Source organism: Bacillus rossius, chromosome 1 (assembly GCF_032445375.1).
Source record: "Bacillus rossius redtenbacheri isolate Brsri chromosome 1, Brsri_v3, whole genome shotgun sequence".
In the NCBI taxonomy this organism is placed as follows: Eukaryota; Metazoa; Arthropoda; class Insecta; order Phasmatodea; family Bacillidae; genus Bacillus; species Bacillus rossius.
The window spans coordinates 362,837,050-362,856,834 of record NC_086330.1 but is presented as its reverse complement, the minus strand read 5'-3'; the positions used below and the strand labels follow the sequence as shown (position 1 = coordinate 362,856,834).

Here is a 19,785-nt window from a genome sequence, read left to right as displayed (position 1 = left end):
GAACTTCAAACAAATTTTAGGCAGACTTTCTTCAAATTTTCGACTGTGACACAAATTTTTCACAAGTTTTCAAAAATGGGTCGCAATAGAAAAGGGTCATAACAAGGTTTTACTATAATATGTAGGTTTAGTAGTTCTAATAACACCATTTCTTGTTCTTATATTTGAGTAATACTATATATTATTGCAAGATCTAAAAATAACTACAATGTAACTTGTCAAAATATATAACCATATAATTTTGTCTATCGAAAGTGCATTATAATATATATATATATATATACATTACAAAGAACAATAAATTTGTCTATGAAAGAATAATAAGCTATGAAATTATTTTGTTATTGATAAAACAAATAATATTTGTGTGTAATGTTCCTTAGTTCAGGAAGAAGTTGTAAATATGAAAACAAAGTACAGCAAAAAATAAATATATAATATATATATATATATATATATATATATTTATTTTTTGCTGTACTTTGTTTTCATATTTACAACTTCTTCCTGAACTAAGGAACATTACACACAAATATTATTTGTTTTATCAATAACAAAATAATTTCATAGCTTATTATTCTTTCATAGACAAATTTATTGTTCTTTGTAATGTTAATTGCATATAGAGAAAGGGCAATATGTTTTTACTAATCATCAGAATAGAACATAATTACAAAACACCAATCACCACATTACAGAACCTGTCAACTATCCCATCATGACATGGATTCAACCCAAAATCCAATACTACCCTCACAACTACAAACAACTTAGATCGTCTTAACTTTTGATATTACTTAAGTTGCACGATGGTATTATCCAGTCAACAAATTAGTAGTGAAATAAAAACACAATCTCACTATTAACAGTTTATTACAGTACAAAAATAATAAAAAATACTTTACGGAAACACTTCAAAACAGTGCTAAGTTCTGTTCAGCCCAATCAAGTTAAAAATCACAATATCATTCTTTTTATAAAAAAAAAAAAAAAAAAAAAAAAAAAAAAAAAAAAAAAAAAAAAAAAAAGAGTTACAGAAACAACATTTGTGTAAGGCCATAAAAGATACTAATTCAAATTTTTTTCCTGCTGTGTATGCTGTGTGTGTGTGTGTGCCTAGTGTATTAATCTGTACAACTTTCAAGACATTTCCAAAAACTGAACTTTATAGTTTTTTACACCGGTGGTTTATCGACTCGTCATGTCCTGAGATCTCGCAACGGGGTTGCAGTCTTGTTTCGCACGGCAGGGAGCCCGTCACACAGCTGTGACGCCGGCCGCGGTGACCACGAAGTCGCACGAGCCCTGCGGCAGGCCGGGGGAGAAGACCACCTGTAGCGACCGCACCGCCAGCGAGCAGCCGTCTCGGGTGACGTGCGCCCCGGTGCGGGACGTCTGCAGCCGGGTGGTGACCATGTTCGCCCACGCCAGGCCCAGAGAGGCCACCGTCTGGTTGCAGCTCACCACGGTGCTCACCTGCGCACGGAGGCCATCGTGAGGGGCGGGCGTTTTCCCGCAACACTATCATGTCCGTGCCAGCAGTTTCTTGTAACTGGCATTCGACTGCCAGAGAAGAAATTGCGCTATATGACCGGGCCATCCAGGGCATGTTTGCTTCCGCACAGAATTATTGTGATTTAATGCGTTGACAGTAGACATATATACCGGGGGAAAAAAAATCGACCAATCACGAAACGCAGACAATGCTACAGATTTTTTGACTCTCAGCTTGTCTCGAAATTTTTTCACGAAAAATACATACCCTTTAGGGATCCCACTAGGGAAAAAAATGGGTGCATGATTATGCAAATTAGAAATGAATCTTCACACTTCACTACGCCAGTTGAACGATAAAAAAAACATATACCTATATAATAATTTACGAAGGCTCACAATCATAACAAACATGGCGCCAAAATAATTGCAAAGATTCTTGGATGTCTGACCAGTTATTTGTTATTACCCCTTATCCCTCTCCACAATGTGCACCCTCTTCTGAGTGCAACACTTTTTTTCCCCCCGTTAAGCTCTGATGAGTTATTATCTCTAAAATAGATAAAAATATACACATTTGTGATAGTTCTGTAAGAAAAACCACAATTTAATAACAGTGTTTGCTGTCATATTCTCCATGTGTGTGTGGTTAAAAAAAAAAAACAGACCTGATGGTAGCAAAACTGTGACGAAATTCTCTGACTTTGGCAAGCATGGAAGAAAATTTCTTGACCAATGACTATTTAGTCGCCAATACAATAACTAGCAAAAATGAAAATTCAACATTGCGACTCGTAGTTGCATGATTGGTCGAAGTGCTGATATAGGTACTTAGTATGATCAAAAAGTACAGGAAGGAAAACCTTTTGTAACACTTTTTTAATATGTTATGGGTGAAAAAGTTAATATTGGTTCATCAGAGCAATGATAATGAAGTGTGATGAGTTTCTACACTGGTTTCATTGTTTAAACAATTCTGTTATTTTTTTTTTATCACAAGGAATATGGCTGGTGTTGAGGATTTGTTTCAAACCAAACTGCAATTCATAACCACAGAGATGTGATTTCAATTTATTTATTTATAATATATCTAAAAACCACAATAGCTATACAAACTATAACTAGTACAAGTATAAATCTCTAATGTGAATTATTCCGATGTACTAACCGTAAATTAGGGCACAATTAATTACCACCATAATTATCTTTTGAAATCTATATTTTCAATACCTCCAGTCAATATTAATTTTAAGATCATACAATTTTGCGAGTGTAGTTATTGAAGTTATTTTTTTATTCGACATCACTGATATTTGATGAATTTTGCATTGAGAAATTGGTAAGCTGACTCACTTTGGCAGCAGAGCCGAAACTCGGTCAGCGAGAAGAGTGAACCGCGAGGTTGAGAATATAACCATTTACCAGCGTGTACAAGCTCAGTCTGCTGAAGTTACTGCACCCAGTATCATGTAATTCAAACTCATCGTCAGGAATGTCCAGGAGCAATGCTTACACATCTCCAGTAACCATCATTCCTAACCTATACATTCAAGATACAAGTTCACTACTTTAACATTTATTATTAACTAGTAAATCTGTTACGGTTTCATTATTTGACCAAGTCCATTATAGTTCTTAATTTTACGAATGTTGTACCTACGTCACTAGAATTGTGGCTAAATGCATCAATTACGAAAACTGTAGGAATATTACATTCATTGTATCAAAACAAGAAAGCATGTTACTGGAACCTCTAAGTAAACATCATTACGTTAGAATTGGAAGAAAAAAATTGATTGCATGGGTGTAATTTTTTTTCTAATGTCAGCATAGTTAACAATTTTAATTTTACTTACTGTCATTATCTTATTGTTACAATATACCTATCTGCTCTTCAGAATAATGCTTTTAGAATTGTTCTGTCTGTGCGATTTTTAAATGACAACACCAATGTTTAGGACCACGATTTCAAGCAGTGGAGTCATAGATTCGAAGTAGCACTCTTTTTCATCTATGTGTACTTTGAAACCCAGTGTTAGTTATTCAATTTCTTCACTGCCTACATACTTGAGCTCCATAACAGAACAACATTTATATTATTAAACCATATTATTACACCATCTGGCAAGACAGCAACAGCTCTAATGAGAAAGGCCAGAAGCCTTTCAAGGCTAGTTTACCTCGTGGTTAGCAATTCAAGTTTTATCAATGTCAGAATTAAATGTAGTAAACAAAGAGTCTGGAAGTACATTAACAGGTTAAATCAGTAATCTTTTGTGTTAATAAAAAATGAAAAGTTTATGCTTTTCTAATATTTTTAGACACAAACAACTCATAAAAATAATATTATTATTTTGTACCCCAAAAAAGTTAGCACCTACTGGGTAAGGTATTACGTAAATAATCCCACCAGTGAAAGGGAAGTTTATTCTCAAAATGTATTTTTAACATTTCCACAAATATACTTTAAATTTATTAGGACGTATTATTTTGTACTGTAGATTCATTTAAACGGGAGCCATGTTTTGATTGAAATGGCAGTCAATAAACACATTTCAGTGGTTGGAAAACATTGTAATTAACATATGATTATATGTGATTAACATATACATATGTTTTAATATATAATTAACATATTGTGATTAACACAGTATTTGATAAGCATTCTATTTTCTTGGAACAAATTAAGGTGTTCCTTCGAAGGGCATGTGTATTATGTTAATCTTAAAAAAAAATCAATATGCAATGCTAAAAGCCTTAAATCTTTAAACCTTTCCCGGTGATGATTTTTCTGTAGGTCTTAAGCTATATCTTTACAGTATGTATTAATACATATATTTACTTTCATGATTAAAAAAAAGTTTTATTTTAACTTATTTTAATTCTCCAGTACACTAAAAAAAAAACCCTAGAAAATAATTTTTCCTAACTTTTTACAACTGTTAAAATTTTACAGCTGGATAAAATGAAATAAGCAATGACAAATTAGGTTTCAGCTTATATTTTGCCTTGGATTTCAGCGTTATTTCAGTTTTATCGCTAATCCTAGTACAATCTGGTCTGTAGCTCAAACTAATGTTGAAACAGGGGGTGAGCGGACGGAGACTGACGGACCTGATTCACGCACATCACCGCCACGTGGGAGCTCTCCGCCAGGTGGTGCAGCTGCCCGCCCACCGCTCGCAGTTCCCTCGCGCGGTTCACCACGTCCTGCAGGTCGAAGTCTGCACGGAAGACCCCCGCGATGGAGTCGACGACGACCAGCCCCACTCGGTGCCTGGCCATGAGCTGGGGCAGCTGCACTAGCAGGCACTTCTTCAGACCCGCCTGCTCAACGGGCAACGTCCTCACAACACGGGGGGAGAAAAAACAATTAGAGACCCGGAAATTTCGCAGATTCATTTAGTCGCAAGATAGAATGCAAACCTTCACACTCTCGCACTGTGTTCGTGATTGGCACGCAGTTGTTTGGACACGCCCCTCTACGACCGTGAGCCAATGATGCCCAGCTAGGAGAGAAGTAAGCGAATCAGGTAGTGCCAAATAACAAGGATAAAAATGCTCTCACTAAAGAAATCAACCAATGGGAAAGTAAACATGGGTCGAGCACACCTATAACTTTGAATTCTATCCTGAGGCCAGAAGAATCCGCGAAATTTCCGGGTCTCTACACATCACTGTCACTAGGGACAACATTATATGGTGAAATGTGATAAAACTGAAAAGCATGTAAACACACCAGGGCTGTCCAACAGGCGGCCTGCGAATGTTATTTGTGCGGCCCACATGTCAAAAACTATAAAAATTAATATTAATAAACTTACCAGGAAAATCGACTCGGAATGTATTGAGCTCTATCTCACATAACTTTCCAACCACATGTGGCGCCGTAATGGAACTCTCGGTGCTCTATCCCACACAATTTCCAGGTATGTGCGGCGCTGCAATTTTTGCGCCTGCGGGCCGCATATCGTAACATAAGCTCCTTCAGCACAGCGCTGCGCTGTCTTTGACTGGCAGTAAGACAACATCGTAGCCATGTAGAGCTCACGTTAACAGCAGTTGATATTCAGTTCTTGAGTTCGTGTGCGGTTAGGTTACTGTAATTTTTCTTTACAGAGCTTTTAAAATGAGTAACCTAGCGGTGAAATGAAAGATTGAAACAGAAAACAGAATTTCTAAGGAAAAGAGGGAAAATAATTACTTCATTGCAAACAAAAATGGAAAACTGCAGTGTTTGGTGTGCATGCAAATAGTGTCAGTGCTGAAGGAATATAATGTGAAAAGACATTAATCTAGGATGCATGAAGAAAAATATAAGAAATATGAAGGACAGTCTCGAATTGCATTGATTCAAGATCTCAAAAAGAAACTCAAACAACAGACAGGTATGTTTGATACAGTAGCGAAGACACAAACCTTAGCTTTGCATGCATCATATGCAGTTTCCCTTGAGCTATGCATCATATGCAGTTTCCCTTGAGCTTGCTAAGGCTCTTTCTCTGATAGTAATATTGTTAAGAGGTGTGCTGTAGAAATGGCGAAGGCATTTAAGGATGCCAATATGGCAGAAAAATTTCAATCAGTGCCCCTTTCACACCAAACTGTGCAAAGGTGATTAACATGATAAGGGGTGGAAACAGGACACTTGTACATCGCCAGTTCAAACAGTTCTTAGAGGACATGGAATCAGAGCATGCGGACTTGCTTCTTTACAATAAGTAAGGTGGTTGAGTGCAGGAAAAAGTCTTGAGCATTTTTTTGGACTGAAAAAATTAATTCCTGAATTTCTTCATCATTTTGTTTCATCGGACACTACAGAAATGAAAAATGAGCTCCGAAACTCCGATTTTCTTTGGCAACTGGCATTCTTGACAGATATTACTGGTTATCTGAATGAACTCAACTTGAAACTTCAAGGCAAGGATCATTTGGTGTCAGATTTAGTAAGCCACATAAATGGATTTCGCAATAAGTTGAATCTTTTTTCAACAGCTTTGTTTCCTACTTTAGCTGTGTTGGTGTTCCTGCAATTTGACTAGTAGATAAGAAATTTTTTTTCAGAGAACATTTTATTTTTAAATTTTTGCATGTATTTTTAAAATCAAAAAAATGTTTTTATTGCCACTTTTATTTAATTTAACACACAACCAAATAGTAAAACCTTAATTATCATCGTTATCATTTATATAAATTTTCATCAGCCAAAATTAAACGTGTATTATATGTGCGACCCTCCTACCAGAAATCTGTCTTACATACGGCCCTCTGCTTGATTGTAATTGGACAGCCCTGCAATACACCATGTAACACTGAAATTTAAGTTAATACACCACAAAGCACCGAAATGCAGTTAAACTCATGCCACTACTCAGCATTTTCACTTTACACTTAGTAAGCATGAAGTTTGTACCACAATTTATGCAAAAATGATAGAAAAAAATTTAACATTGTTTAAATCTTCGAACTGTTATTTACATTACGATGTTAGCACATTTTCCAAATACAAAAATACTTTATAGGTTTATTTTATTTGTGCTGAATAGTTCGATATGCTTATTAGTTCTTACAAATCATGTTTAAAACTTGTGTAGAAGTGCTTGATGAGAATTCAACAGAAACTCACCCCCCTTCTCCCAGCCTGATATGTTACGCGTTGACATTGGGATCTGTGCAGCCTTTCATCTCGCATGTCTTTTCATATCACTGAGGATTTATTGCACATTAGTAACAACATTGAATATATATAACTTATAGAAGTCGCGAGGGGATAGGATTTATTATTCCAATTTTCGGATCCAAAACTGAGGTAGTTGTTAGCTCCGCCGCTAGACAGCTCTTCTTTCCACAAGAGGGTACTCGTAGTTACCAGCTTCCACGCCAGAGCGCTGTAGCGTCGCTTTTTTCAAGGTCGTGCGCGTAATTCTCTGTTTCACTCTATCGAGAGGCGGTGCCTTTTGTTGAAATCCGAGCGCTTAGATATCGGCGGGCGCAACTGAATTGGAGGAGTACGGCCACCGAAAAAAAAAAAAAAAAAAAAAGTGCGGTTAAAAGATGCCAACATCAAAAATTAAGTTTTAATAATAAGAAAACTACAGAAATTTCTTAAAGCGTATCAGATTGGAATGTACAGTATAGTGTACATTCCCACTGACATTCGTGGTTCAGAATTTATAAAATGTTGTGTTAACGGAGTGGCGCATTGAGTAAAATGGCAAAACATAATTTGGAATAATTCTTGACAACGTTGAATGATTTTGGTAGCTATGAAACAACTATGGCTGCGATGACTGTTCAAACGCGTGCACGTGTTGTTATTAGTAACAGAAACTAATGGTATGATGTCATACTTTGTGGCTATGGAGTTTATAATTTTTTTAACATAAGATGAAGCATTTTTACATAATGTTTTGGTTGTTTCGTTATTCAAAATAAATAATCTTAAACGTTATATGGTGAATATTCCCAGTAGCGAATGACCACAAAAAAAATCAATTTTGCCAACATAGATCTGAAAAGTTAACGATTTACTATGTTAAGTTGCTTATAAATAAAGCACATTTCCCGGATCTCCAAAGAAAATAAGAGTGTTTGTTATAGCATTGAGTTCCCACTCTTTATATTCCTTGCTTTGAGGTTAGATACACAAGTTAAGCCCGGGCTACATTCGCAATAGCAAGCAAACAGCACAGACGCACAGAAGTTCAACATACACTATTAGATATGAGCTGCCACATTGGCAAATAGCACGCGCACAGAAAAATAGCACAGGATCGGCGCACAGAAAGTTCATTAACTTTTAACTTTTAGGTTATTTTCTGTGCGCGACCATGATGGTAGCCAATCAGCAAACAGTTTAAGTACTACTCGAGTGGGCTTATAAAAGAACAATTGTCACGAAAGTATTGGTGCTCTTGACTTGAGTAGTTTGTTATTGTTTTCAAACACGCGATAACATAAAAATGGAAGGCACATTTGATAGCTTTTTGATAGCTGTAATAGAAAGTAAAAATATTTTGTATGACAGGGGATCCGCAGGATACAAAAATGAAGAAGCTAAATTAAATGCTTGGAAGTCTGTGTCTGAATGTGTTAAAGAAGCCGGATTTGAAATAAACAGTGATATATATTTTTGAATGCTCATTGTGTTTTGTACGTAAACTTTGAAATATTTAAAATATTTCTGGGTTTAACGAAAACCGTACCACAATAACAACACACGAATCTAAACAAACGTCACGTATGCCAACTTCAGTGACCAAAATTGTGAACGGGAGTTTTACATTTAAAAAACTTTTTTGAATGCTTCCGGTATTATTTTGTGTTGTGTTGTGCGTGAATGTAGCATCAAGCTCTGTGCTATCTCTGTGCGTGTGTGCTATCTGTGTGCTGTTTGCGTGCTATTGCGAATGTATCCCGGCCTTTATGCTCGTAAAAACGATGCGCAAGTATTTTGAATACAAATATATTTTCTTTTAATAACCGAAAGGTAAATATTATTTCCATGAAATATAATACAATTCTTTAAACACAGACAACATATAAGAGCTATTTTTTGTTTATTATTCCATCTGGCGTGATAAATATTATATTTTAAAAACTGTTTGTGGATTTTTAATATAAAATAAATATTTGTTTATGACATCAATTTAAGTTGTTCAAAAAATTCACTTTGGTATGAATTAAACCAAATTCATGTTATCCAGGGCACAAAATTAGAAACTACCAAAAAAGATTATTTACATTGCTGTTTTGTGTAAATCTGTGCACGGACTTAGTAAGTGACATATTTATAATTCCTCATTTTAGCAACCCATTTTAACAGAGAAAAATGATTTTATATTAAAAAATTATTATTTTAAACCATTAATTAGCAGGAAACATGTATGAATAATCTATTTAAATTTGCATTTGAACAGTGAATATTATTTTACAATAATAAATATTTTTATCATCGTATATTACTGATGAAAAGTTTGTATTTCCATCTAATCAGAAGTATTATGACACAGTTAATTAAATTGCTTTACAAGTTTTTATTCACATGAAAATCATTAAAAATTGGTTGGAAAGTTATATAAATATACAAAAACAAATCATTATACATACAATTTTATTATCTTAGTGGATTTAAATTAATGGTGTCCCAGTGACTACTGCGAAGAAAAAAGTCTTGCGAAAGGTTTCCTCGTAATTGAAATTCGTCAAAAAAAACTATCTCTCATTTTTGGTGACATTTCTGACAAGTGGTACAATGAAATTTGAGACTGGCAAATGAATGTTGTGAAGCAATAAACAAAATATCACATTCGTGAACTACAAATGCATAATTGTTTTTATTTTATAATAAAAGTGTATCTAATAACCCGTGGCTTTGCTCACGTAATTTCCGGGTATTGCTGATATTCTACCATTTTAAGAAAATATGTATTAAATTTCAAATATTTTTGAAGAATTATACACAAAGAACTGTCAAGTATAGAACATATTTAATAAATAAAAATATTTTTACGACTTATTTTTAATTGGTTTAGCGTAAGTCTATTTTAACTTTTATTTAAAATTAAGTACCTACCTTATTTTCTATCTCCCGGTTTAGTGACTTTGAGAATATATTTTTCCTTGATGAAATCTTAACTCTTTTCCATCTGACGAAGAAGCCAATTAAAAAATAAACTAAGACTCGCGCACTTATTGTATGTTAAGAATGCCATCGTTTTAAATTACTGTAATTTTTTTAGTTATAGTCATGCTTAGTATAATAACATAATATGCCTTATTACGCATACATTTCAGTATTCATGAAACCAGTGCATTTTTATTTGAAATGTAGAGCAGTTACCAAATTTCTTATCTCGCATATTGATCTTTTGGTATGGCTAGTATTACTTAAACTAAATTTTTGAATTTTCACTGATGCACTGTTTTCCCTTTTCTATGTGATTTAGAAAATATAGCAATATACGTAAACCAATTAAACCAAAATCATCCTGAATTTTTATTACAGAAAAAAGTTAATTACAAAAATTTTTAATGTGCGTATTTTAATATTGAATTTATATATATCTTGCCAATACTGATTTAGTGGGTTATATAATTTTTTTTATTTTTAAAAATAATATCTACCCCTTTTACTACTTAATAGATAACGTTGAATAAGAGAAGGTTGTTTAAGGTATGTTGATTTTCCTTGCCAATATCTAAAAGTAAATTTGCACAAACGCGAAATATAGTTTAAATAAGTATTTTACTTTTAAAATAAAACCATATTTTGAACGTAACACTGACTATTGGCCCAATACAAAGTTTTAATAGCTAATTTTCACTTCACTCGGGTACAGAATCCCATCATTCAGTGATTTCCGTGGCTAGCTTCTTTTGGGATTTCATCATTCTCAAACGACGGTAAGGGAAGCTCCTCTTCAAGGTCGCCTAACGATGTTGATAAGACCTGCCGGGTAATTTGAATCGTTGGTCTGGGATTTTCGAGGGGGGGGGGGGGTGAAGGATGATGTCACGACTGGGCTGGTTAACCTAGTTCTGCCAAATACCGCCAGGGGCGTATACAGCCGATACCCAGCGATGAAAGCGATCGCAGCGGCGGAGCTTGGAACTACAACAATTCTTCTAAGAAACCGGACAGAAAATTTAACCTGGGCTCGCGACTTCTATACATTATATATATTCAATGGTAACAATGCGTAGGTCTGGATGAAAACATACCGTGTTTTCTCGCATAATCGTCGCACATTTTATTCTAAAATCGTTTGAAAAGTAGGGGTGTGACGATTATGAGGAAAAAAAAAATTTGTTTGGTAAAGTTATTCATAAAAAAACCCGTTCATGGAAAGTACGTTTATTTAAAAAAAATAAAATAAAAAAAATAAGGTGGAGTATACAAGAGCACACCAAACAATTTATATTAATAATAATACCTAATTAATTAAACAAAATCCTTTCTTTGACTTTAAATAGAAAACCCAAATGGTAACGCGAACACAGGCCACTTGAATCTGCAACGTGAACTAACGCGTAACTATTGCCGTAGTACACATTCACCACGAAAGAATGCAGGCCATCAAATGTAGTTAACTCGACACTTGACAGAGAGCGCTCGCTGCATGCAGTCAGCGAGATATCGATATTCGACTACGTGCTCGCGCTCTATACGCGAAGCAACATAACCAAACATGAATGATGCCAACTAGCGCTGGTTACATGTTCATAAGCGGTACACCGCGGCAACGCAGACGATCAGATAAAGGAAATAACTAGGGGTGTGCGGGAATAGGTTTTTGTACTGTGGGAAATATTCGGGAAAAATAAATTATTCCCGCGGGAAACGGGACGGGACTGGGAAAATTAAAAAAAAGAACAAATTTTTAATTCTAATACGAGAAGATGGCCATTTAAACGTTTCTTGCAAAGTTAGTTGTTTTTTTGCTGCTATTTCTTTTGTCTGCTTCACTTGCCCTTTTTTCAGCGGCGACTTCATATTTTTTAGCATCCTCAAATTCTTTTTTTATAGAGGGATGTTTATTGAGATGTCTTAGTAATCCAGACGTGCTACCATGCTGACATCTCAAAAAATTTTCACACGAGACACACTTTGCCAGGGATTTTCTGTCTGTCAGACGTTCAAAATACTTCAAAACACTTTTAGGTTTACAAGTAACAAGCTGATCGGTTGCGACCTCCATTATTTGTAGGCTGCTAGTTTGTTTTAATATACAACGGCATCGAAAATAGAAACAGATACTTTGCACAAGCCTTAATAACGTAACTTCAGCCGACAAAGCCCGCCAAACTAAACAGTAAACAACTATTTTTTTCTCCCAAAGTAAAATCATAGATGTTTAGATACTCGTGAGCAGTGGTGTAAAACTACGTGATTTCATATTTTTCAAAGTGCCAATACAGTTCTCTACATCGCCACTGCTATCAAGTAATGCGAACGGTTACACTTCGTTATGTAACGCACGTCTAGTATTTCTTATATCTTTGGCGAAAAGGTTGGATTGCACATGTGTTTTGTTTGTGTCTAAGGACACACAGTGGTTTTAGGTTAAATATTTGATGGTGATGGCAATAACGTTATATAACTGACTATTAACGCATCTTGCAAATTTGTACCCTTGAAGAAATATATTTATGAACGCATTCAATATTTAAGGTACTCCATGTACGTTTTTTATATTCAAATTAGATATGTGTAAACGATTATCATAATTCACTGCACACCTACGATCGGCATACGTTTAAAAGATGTTTTGCGATTAAATAGTACGGAAACCCTTCAAAAATGTACGAATCCATAAAAAATATTGTTGTAAAAACAGCTTGAATTGATAGAAAACATTTTCACATGATTAGTAAACATTTGTAAATTTTTAAATAATTTCCCGAAAAATTCGGGAGTAATAAAATTCCCGCCCGGCATTTTGGGAACACTATTTTCCAGACTTTTTTCCCGAAACGTTGGGATCCCGCACACCCCCAGAAATAACGTTTAAAAAGTCTTTAAAAGAAAATTTACACGTCAGACAACTTCGTATTTCCGTTAATTAAATAAGTAAGTGGTAATGTCCAAATAAATATTAGATTTACACTTTAAAATACATCGTTTATACGGAAAAGATAAGCGCTCGGCATCTAATAGCGGGACCAAAAACATCATTCAACGTTTAAGCCAGAAGTTTTTTTTATCCCAATTTTGACGGCCAAAAATATAGGTGCGATCATTACGCGCGTGCGACGATTATGCGATAAAAGAGGGTACTTATGCAAAACCACATTGAGCTATCAAAATTTTGTCTACACTATTTTAGTTACTACTAATCCATTCCCCCCCTTCTCTTTTATGGTTTAGTTACATTTGTTTTTTCACCATGAAATTCTTTTAAATACATACGTATGTCCTTTTGTGAAATTTTATGTTTCACTGCAGTTTTAGAACATGTCATCTTTATTTTTATTACGTATTGATATATTTCGACATTTACGGTACTATTTTATTTAACACATCAAAACAATAATTCAGTGGGATGATATAATACTTGTGAAAATACTAAATACTATGCCAAAAGAATTTTGAACGAATTAAAAAAAAAATATATTACATATCATAGAACACTTGTTACAACTACACTTACCACATCAGCAATGTGTTCAATAAAGATATTTTCTTCAAAGTTAATGTTAATGTCTTTGGAATTTTGCATTCTTGTTGGGAAAGCTTTTATCAACTGTTGAAGTCGGCGTGAAGGAAAAACATCTTCTGTACAAATGTATACTGCACCTATAAATACATTATAACCGGACTATAATCATGTGTATTATAAGTACATTAGTTTTTACAACTACATGTTGTGTCAAACGTTTTTAATACCTTGTTAGTTGTTATACTTCACCTGCTTTGTACTCTTATTACTAAACAATATCACCATATAATGGTGACCAAAAATAAAATTTTTTGATTCTTCTTTTCTTTTTATATAACGTTTAAATTAAATACAAATGCAAACAAAATGTTCACTGACAGTTTATACAAGGGCAGGATTAATACATAAACACACTCACTATTGTGGCCTGTTGCCCAAAATTTTTCTTTTATTTCATGCACAATAGTCTGATTAAAGTGAGAAAGGTTATTTAAAAGTCTTGCACAATGTAAGCTTCTCACAAGAAAAATCCTGAGAATTTCTAATTCAAAAATGACATTTTTGATGGTTGCTGAATGAATGAATGCATGCATGAAAAAAAAAAAAAAAAACTAATTTGGAACACACAAAATCAACTGATACATCCTTTAAAAAAATGCTTCTAGGCAATAACTTACTTTTCATATCTGATTACTTGCCAACGACAGTAACCTTAAATTTGATATGAAAGTGCTCATTTTTAGTTCGGATTTACAAAAAATTTAAAATTTCAAATACCGCAGCTATCCGACTAGTGACACGATAACTCTCCATCTCAGAATTTGACACGGGGAAAAAAATCTGTAGGATTCCCGGAAATGGGGAGAGGGGGTTTTGTTCATTATCCACTTTTCGCAGTTACGATTTTTGCAAGTTCAAGCAGACTCCCTTAAAGAGATTTTTGATTGAAGGGGCTCCGAGTCCTGCGAGACCCCATCTAAAATTATGTAATTTTATATGTTGATATGGGGGGGAGGGGGGGGGGAACCAAGCACACCCCTGGGCCCACGTTGCACGAGGGGAAAGCTGGGTCACCTGCCGCGAGGCCGCCCGCCTCTCTGGGACGCTGCACGGAGAGGCACATCTGCAGGCACAGCTGGGTCTTGCCGCTGCCGCTCTCGCCCGCCAGCTCCGTGACGCCCCGCGTCGCCACCCCGCCCCCCAGGAACCGGTCCAGCCGCGGGCAGCCCACCGACAGGTGCTGCCACCTGCCGGTCAGCACTCGCGCCGCGTCCAGGCCTGCCGGCACGGGTCACGTCGCAGCAGCTACGACCACGCACTCACATACCACTACAACGTGAATCAAAAATACCAACAATTATGTAGTGAACCTTATTTAAAGCCTATAAGGTAAACTGAAGCAATCAGTCATCACTAGGATGTACAGTGGATTGCGATAAAACCAAAATAACACAACAGAACACTGAAAAGCAAGTTAATACATCCTATAGCATCGAAATGCACTTTATAAAAAGGATTTAAGTGGCATTTAACCAAAACTTAATTCAAATCGTAAAAAAAAGTAAACTTTTTAATAATTGAAATTCCAAGTCTTTTCTGGACAATAATTTGTAACAAAGAGCAAGGATCAAAAAAATTAATTACATATTTTTTTTTAATTATACATCTGTACATTTCTCATTGAATCACTATGAAACCACAAATGCACACTAATTTATTTTAATTATTTTATCTGTTTTAGACAAATTCATTAGAGATTAATTTATCATAAAAATGCAGCATGTAAATTTTACAACTATTTTGGTGAAGTAAGCATCAAAACCTGCTTTTATACAAATAAAAACAATAATACAGAAATCTTCTGCTTTAAAATCTAAATTGGACTAAAACTAAAAATAAAATCTTGTCTCTACTCATCACAATGTAACTAAAAGTGCATTATAAATACACACAAATGGTGTTTTTAAATACATTTCTGGACATGAATCACACATAGTTTTCGCAACTACCAATGTCAACATTTGAAACATTTTATTAGCAGACCAAAATTTAAACTATATAATGAAACGACTCCAATAAAAGTGAAAAAGACTTGAAAAATACTGAACCCAGGCTTTGGACCAGATTTTCGACAAATAAATTTTATTGAAATACTGCCCATTTTGTTAAAATTCATTAAACAGTTAATACTATAAAGTTTCCCTTTGGCTTTGTTAACTTTGGTCCGCGCCATCCGCCACAGATGGCAGCACCATAGTTACACGTTTCCCTTCCATGCGACTTCCATTGCATTCAAAAAATTACTCCTACTAAATTCCATACACTGAGAGATAATATCTTGCACACAAAAAAATAATTTAATTGGTTTCACTGTTTCATCACACTAAACAAATGCAAAGTCTAGTAATGAGCTTTACAGTATTTCATTTAAAACAAGGGGAAAAAAAAAAGCTAAAAGAACCACAGAGGGCACTGGATTACCACCGGCCAAATTTCTGCCTGCATAAATTTTATACGGCACTTGCTTTTCTGTAAAACTCACTTGTTATAAAACCTGGAGTCAAAATTGCTTCCGATGCTTTAACATACACAGTTTCACATTCTTCTTGAGACAAGTTGGCAACTTTGCGCAATTCTGGCTCCGACAAAACCACCAAGGAATGGGCAGACACCAAGCCAGCTATGAAACAAATACACATTAAAATTAAATTCTATAGGTCTAATTATGGTTGTTCAAAAAACTAAAAATTAATATATAGAATTACATGTTGGAAATTAATTTATTCCAAAGATGTTTTAAAGTAATAGATTCATTCAAGTTGGTAATATATTCAACACATTTCTATGACCTATTGAAAAAAATTAACATTTCTGAAAAGAAAAAAAATTCAACACTTCTACCTTTTTAACGAATTATTGGACATCAAAAGTTTTAATGGAAAAAAAAATTAATTTATACTACAATGATATTTAAAACAAGTTGTATCAAGCAGCTCTACAGTTGTACACTGTTTGTACACAGTTGTAACTTTGTATAATTGTGATATGCAACCTGCTATAAAACAGGAATCCACTGGGGGAAAAAATCAATTTGAACATGAGTGCCAGACTGCAGAATGTTGCGAACTGAAGAAGCTGACTGTACATACTAGAGATGGGCAAAGTGACACACAAAAATGTCTTCACTCATTTGAAAACAACAAAGACTCACTGTTTCGAAACAGTGTGTCAACACACAACAAACTGACTAGTGATTGTGTAACTGTGAGCTAGTAAACTAGGAGAGATTATTTGCATGTCGATACAAGATACAATGCATGCAGTGTGGTCAAGACGTCAGACAGTGCGAGAGTCAAAACACGAGACTGACACGAGTCTGACACCAGAGTTATAGTGCTCTGCAGGGAGTCTCTGGTTTATCGTGACTCACAACACAGTGAAGAGTCAAAACAGTATGCAATATGTATCGACCCACTCCGAGACCTGAATGCATCAACACACAAACACAGAAACCAGCCATCTCTAATACTTGCAAGCTTTTTTCGGTAAATATGTAGTGTACGGATTATCGTCAAAAATGTTTTTAAAAATCTGAAATAACTTTCATTATATGCTCTTTTACGTCCTCTTTTCATTACAGCCTGCGGAGATAAGAAATTCCAATACTTTAGGAGATATAGAATTTTTTAATTTTCATATTTGGGCGATATTTGTTAAAAAAAAATTTTTAAATTCCGAAAATACTTTTATTCTGTGCTCTTTAACTCCCTCTTTTCATTAAACCCGGCGGAGATTATAAATTCCAAATACTTTAGGAGATATAGAATTTTTTAATTTTCATCCTGTGCACTCATGCGGCATTGACCATTGTTACTTGTTTACGAGTATGATTTTTTTTTTCTTTCCCTTGACGTAGGTGAACGACTACATCATTTTCTACTAATGGCAAAGGAATTGTACCCGCCTCTAACTTAGGTGAGTTTTTAACGTTTCAAATTTTAATGTTTTTTTTGTTGCGCAAGTAATAAGTAAAAAGAAAATTATGAGTTCCTACTGTTCATCCTTTGTGCCGGTTTATTAGGTCAGGTCAGCTACATTATAAATACTTAAAACTATACAACAAGTAAAATTAATTGATATTATTTTTAATTTCCGTTTATTTTGAAGTATTTATAATGTAACTAACCTTACCTAATGGAAAATTTTTGTTATTTAGGCATTCACGCACACACGGCAAAATATAAAATTGAGACGGTCGTATAATTACATAGGTCTTGTATTGCAAAATAAGAACGGCGATATCTCCAAAAGTAATTGGAATTTCTTATCTCCGCAGGCTGTAATGAAAAGAGGACGTAAATGAGCATATAATGAAAGTTATTTCAGATTTTTCAAATTTTTTTTGACGATAATCCGTACACTACATATTTACCCTTTTTTCTTATGTCATATTGTTACAGCGTAGCTTTCCCGTTCATAACAACATTCTGAAAATACTTTTTCCAAATGCTTGACGCTCCTTTATTTACCATGAAAACAGTGTTTCTAGATTCGAAACTAGTTTCTGAGAAATCACCTTTTATAACATACAGTAACTTAAAATGTGTGTGCATTAATGAGACTATCACCATTTTTCGTTTTCCTGTGTGGGTCTGTGTGTGTGTATTATTTGGAGATCTTGAGTTAAATTATGAGAATGGTTGATTCCCTTAGTTCAAGTAAATTAAAAATAATAAAAATATTTTTAATGGTTGCTTAGGAATTACCAATTTAAGACTTAGCTATCCAACTAACCAACCGTTCACATGATTTCAGAGTATTTTTTTATGTAGCTATACTAACCCAACCAATTTTCCACATTGTTTTGAAGTATTTTTGATGTAGCTAACCAAATGTAATCGACCATTTTCACAATTTAACCAAAGTTCTCTAAATCATTTATATACACACACAGAGCCATACAGGAAAATGAAAACTGGCGGCGGCCACATCAATGCACATTCATTGTAATGTAAGTTATAAACAGTGATTTCTCATAAACCAGTAGGAATTCAGAAACGCTGTTTTCAAAGTAAATACAGGAATCTGTCTAGTGTTTGAAAAAAATATTTTCAGAATTTTATTCATGGAAAAGCCGCAATGTAAGAATATTACCCTTTCTAATACACTTGAGGCAAACTGTAACTATCTAGGAGCAGGGCACATCTGACAGACGCAAATAAAAATCCATAAATACAATTTTTACTTCCTAACATATTTTTTTATAGTTCAGTAAAATAGAATTGCGATATTTCAAGCAATTTACAGTTATAGTATTTAGGTTAGGTCAGCTAAAATTAAAATACTGTCTGAATGGTTGGTTAAATTTTTCAGCTACATAAAAGATTTATTACGAACTCATGTATTAAATATGTTTTATAAATGTAGCTGACCTGACCCAAAAATGTTTGTTTTAAAAAGTGGTTGAGATATGTTTATGAGTTCAAACCTGATGGTAACTGTAAAGATTAGGCAAAAAGAAAAAAAATTAATAAATAAATAATTATAGATTTTATATGCACGTTTATATAATTAAAATTAAAAGTTTTATCATTATAAAATGACCTATATAATTGGGAAACAAAAATGAAGGCAAACATTAAGAAGTCGTTTATTGATATACCTCCTTCCAGGTTTTCACATAATCGAGGTGCTAAATTTAAATTTTTTACACCGGACATTGAAAAGAGTATATCTAAAATAACAAAAACAAACTTCAAATTTTTCAAAACGTTTTTTCGACTGAAAACTTGAAGAAAACATTTCGCGCGTAAAAACGCAAATACAGTGTAGGTACTAACAAAAATAAGCGGTTGAGTCAGTATTGCCAACTATAGCACACACAATTTGGATACTTCTAAATTCGAGCATTATCGGGTACAAGGTTTACTCAGTTCGAGTATCATTCAGGATGCACACACAAAAAAAGTATGAAAAAAATCTCTTTCCAATACAAATATCATACATGAGATGGAGATTAGGCCATTAAGGCGATTGGTACATGGAAAATATTGCGACGAAACTAAATTCAACTGTACATAGGTACCAATTTTTATTTTTGATTCTTCTTTTTAAGTGAAGAATTTACAGT

General features: G+C 34.3%; 1 protein-coding gene across 2 annotated transcripts; it reads right to left on the bottom strand.

The window, feature by feature from the left end:
* Positions 1-719: 719 nt before the first annotated feature.
* On the bottom strand, positions 720-19,479 carry LOC134528327 (DNA repair protein XRCC3-like). 2 transcript variants are annotated; one of them, XM_063361862.1, is made up of 6 exons: positions 19,318-19,479; positions 16,198-16,335; positions 14,730-14,933; positions 13,647-13,792; positions 4,609-4,821; positions 1,156-1,476 (listed from the first exon to the last, which is right to left on the bottom strand). In XM_063361862.1, the coding sequence occupies exons 1-6, from the start codon at positions 19,373-19,375 to the stop codon at positions 1,258-1,260; spliced, it is 978 nt and encodes a 325-aa protein (XP_063217932.1). In that variant the 5' UTR covers positions 19,376-19,479; the 3' UTR covers positions 1,156-1,257. The 2 variants fall into 2 exon arrangements, with proteins under 2 accessions (XP_063217933.1, XP_063217932.1); XM_063361863.1 differs by lacking the exon at positions 13,647-13,792 and having other exon boundaries at positions 720-1,476.
* Between the last annotated feature and the right edge of the window lie 306 nt (positions 19,480-19,785).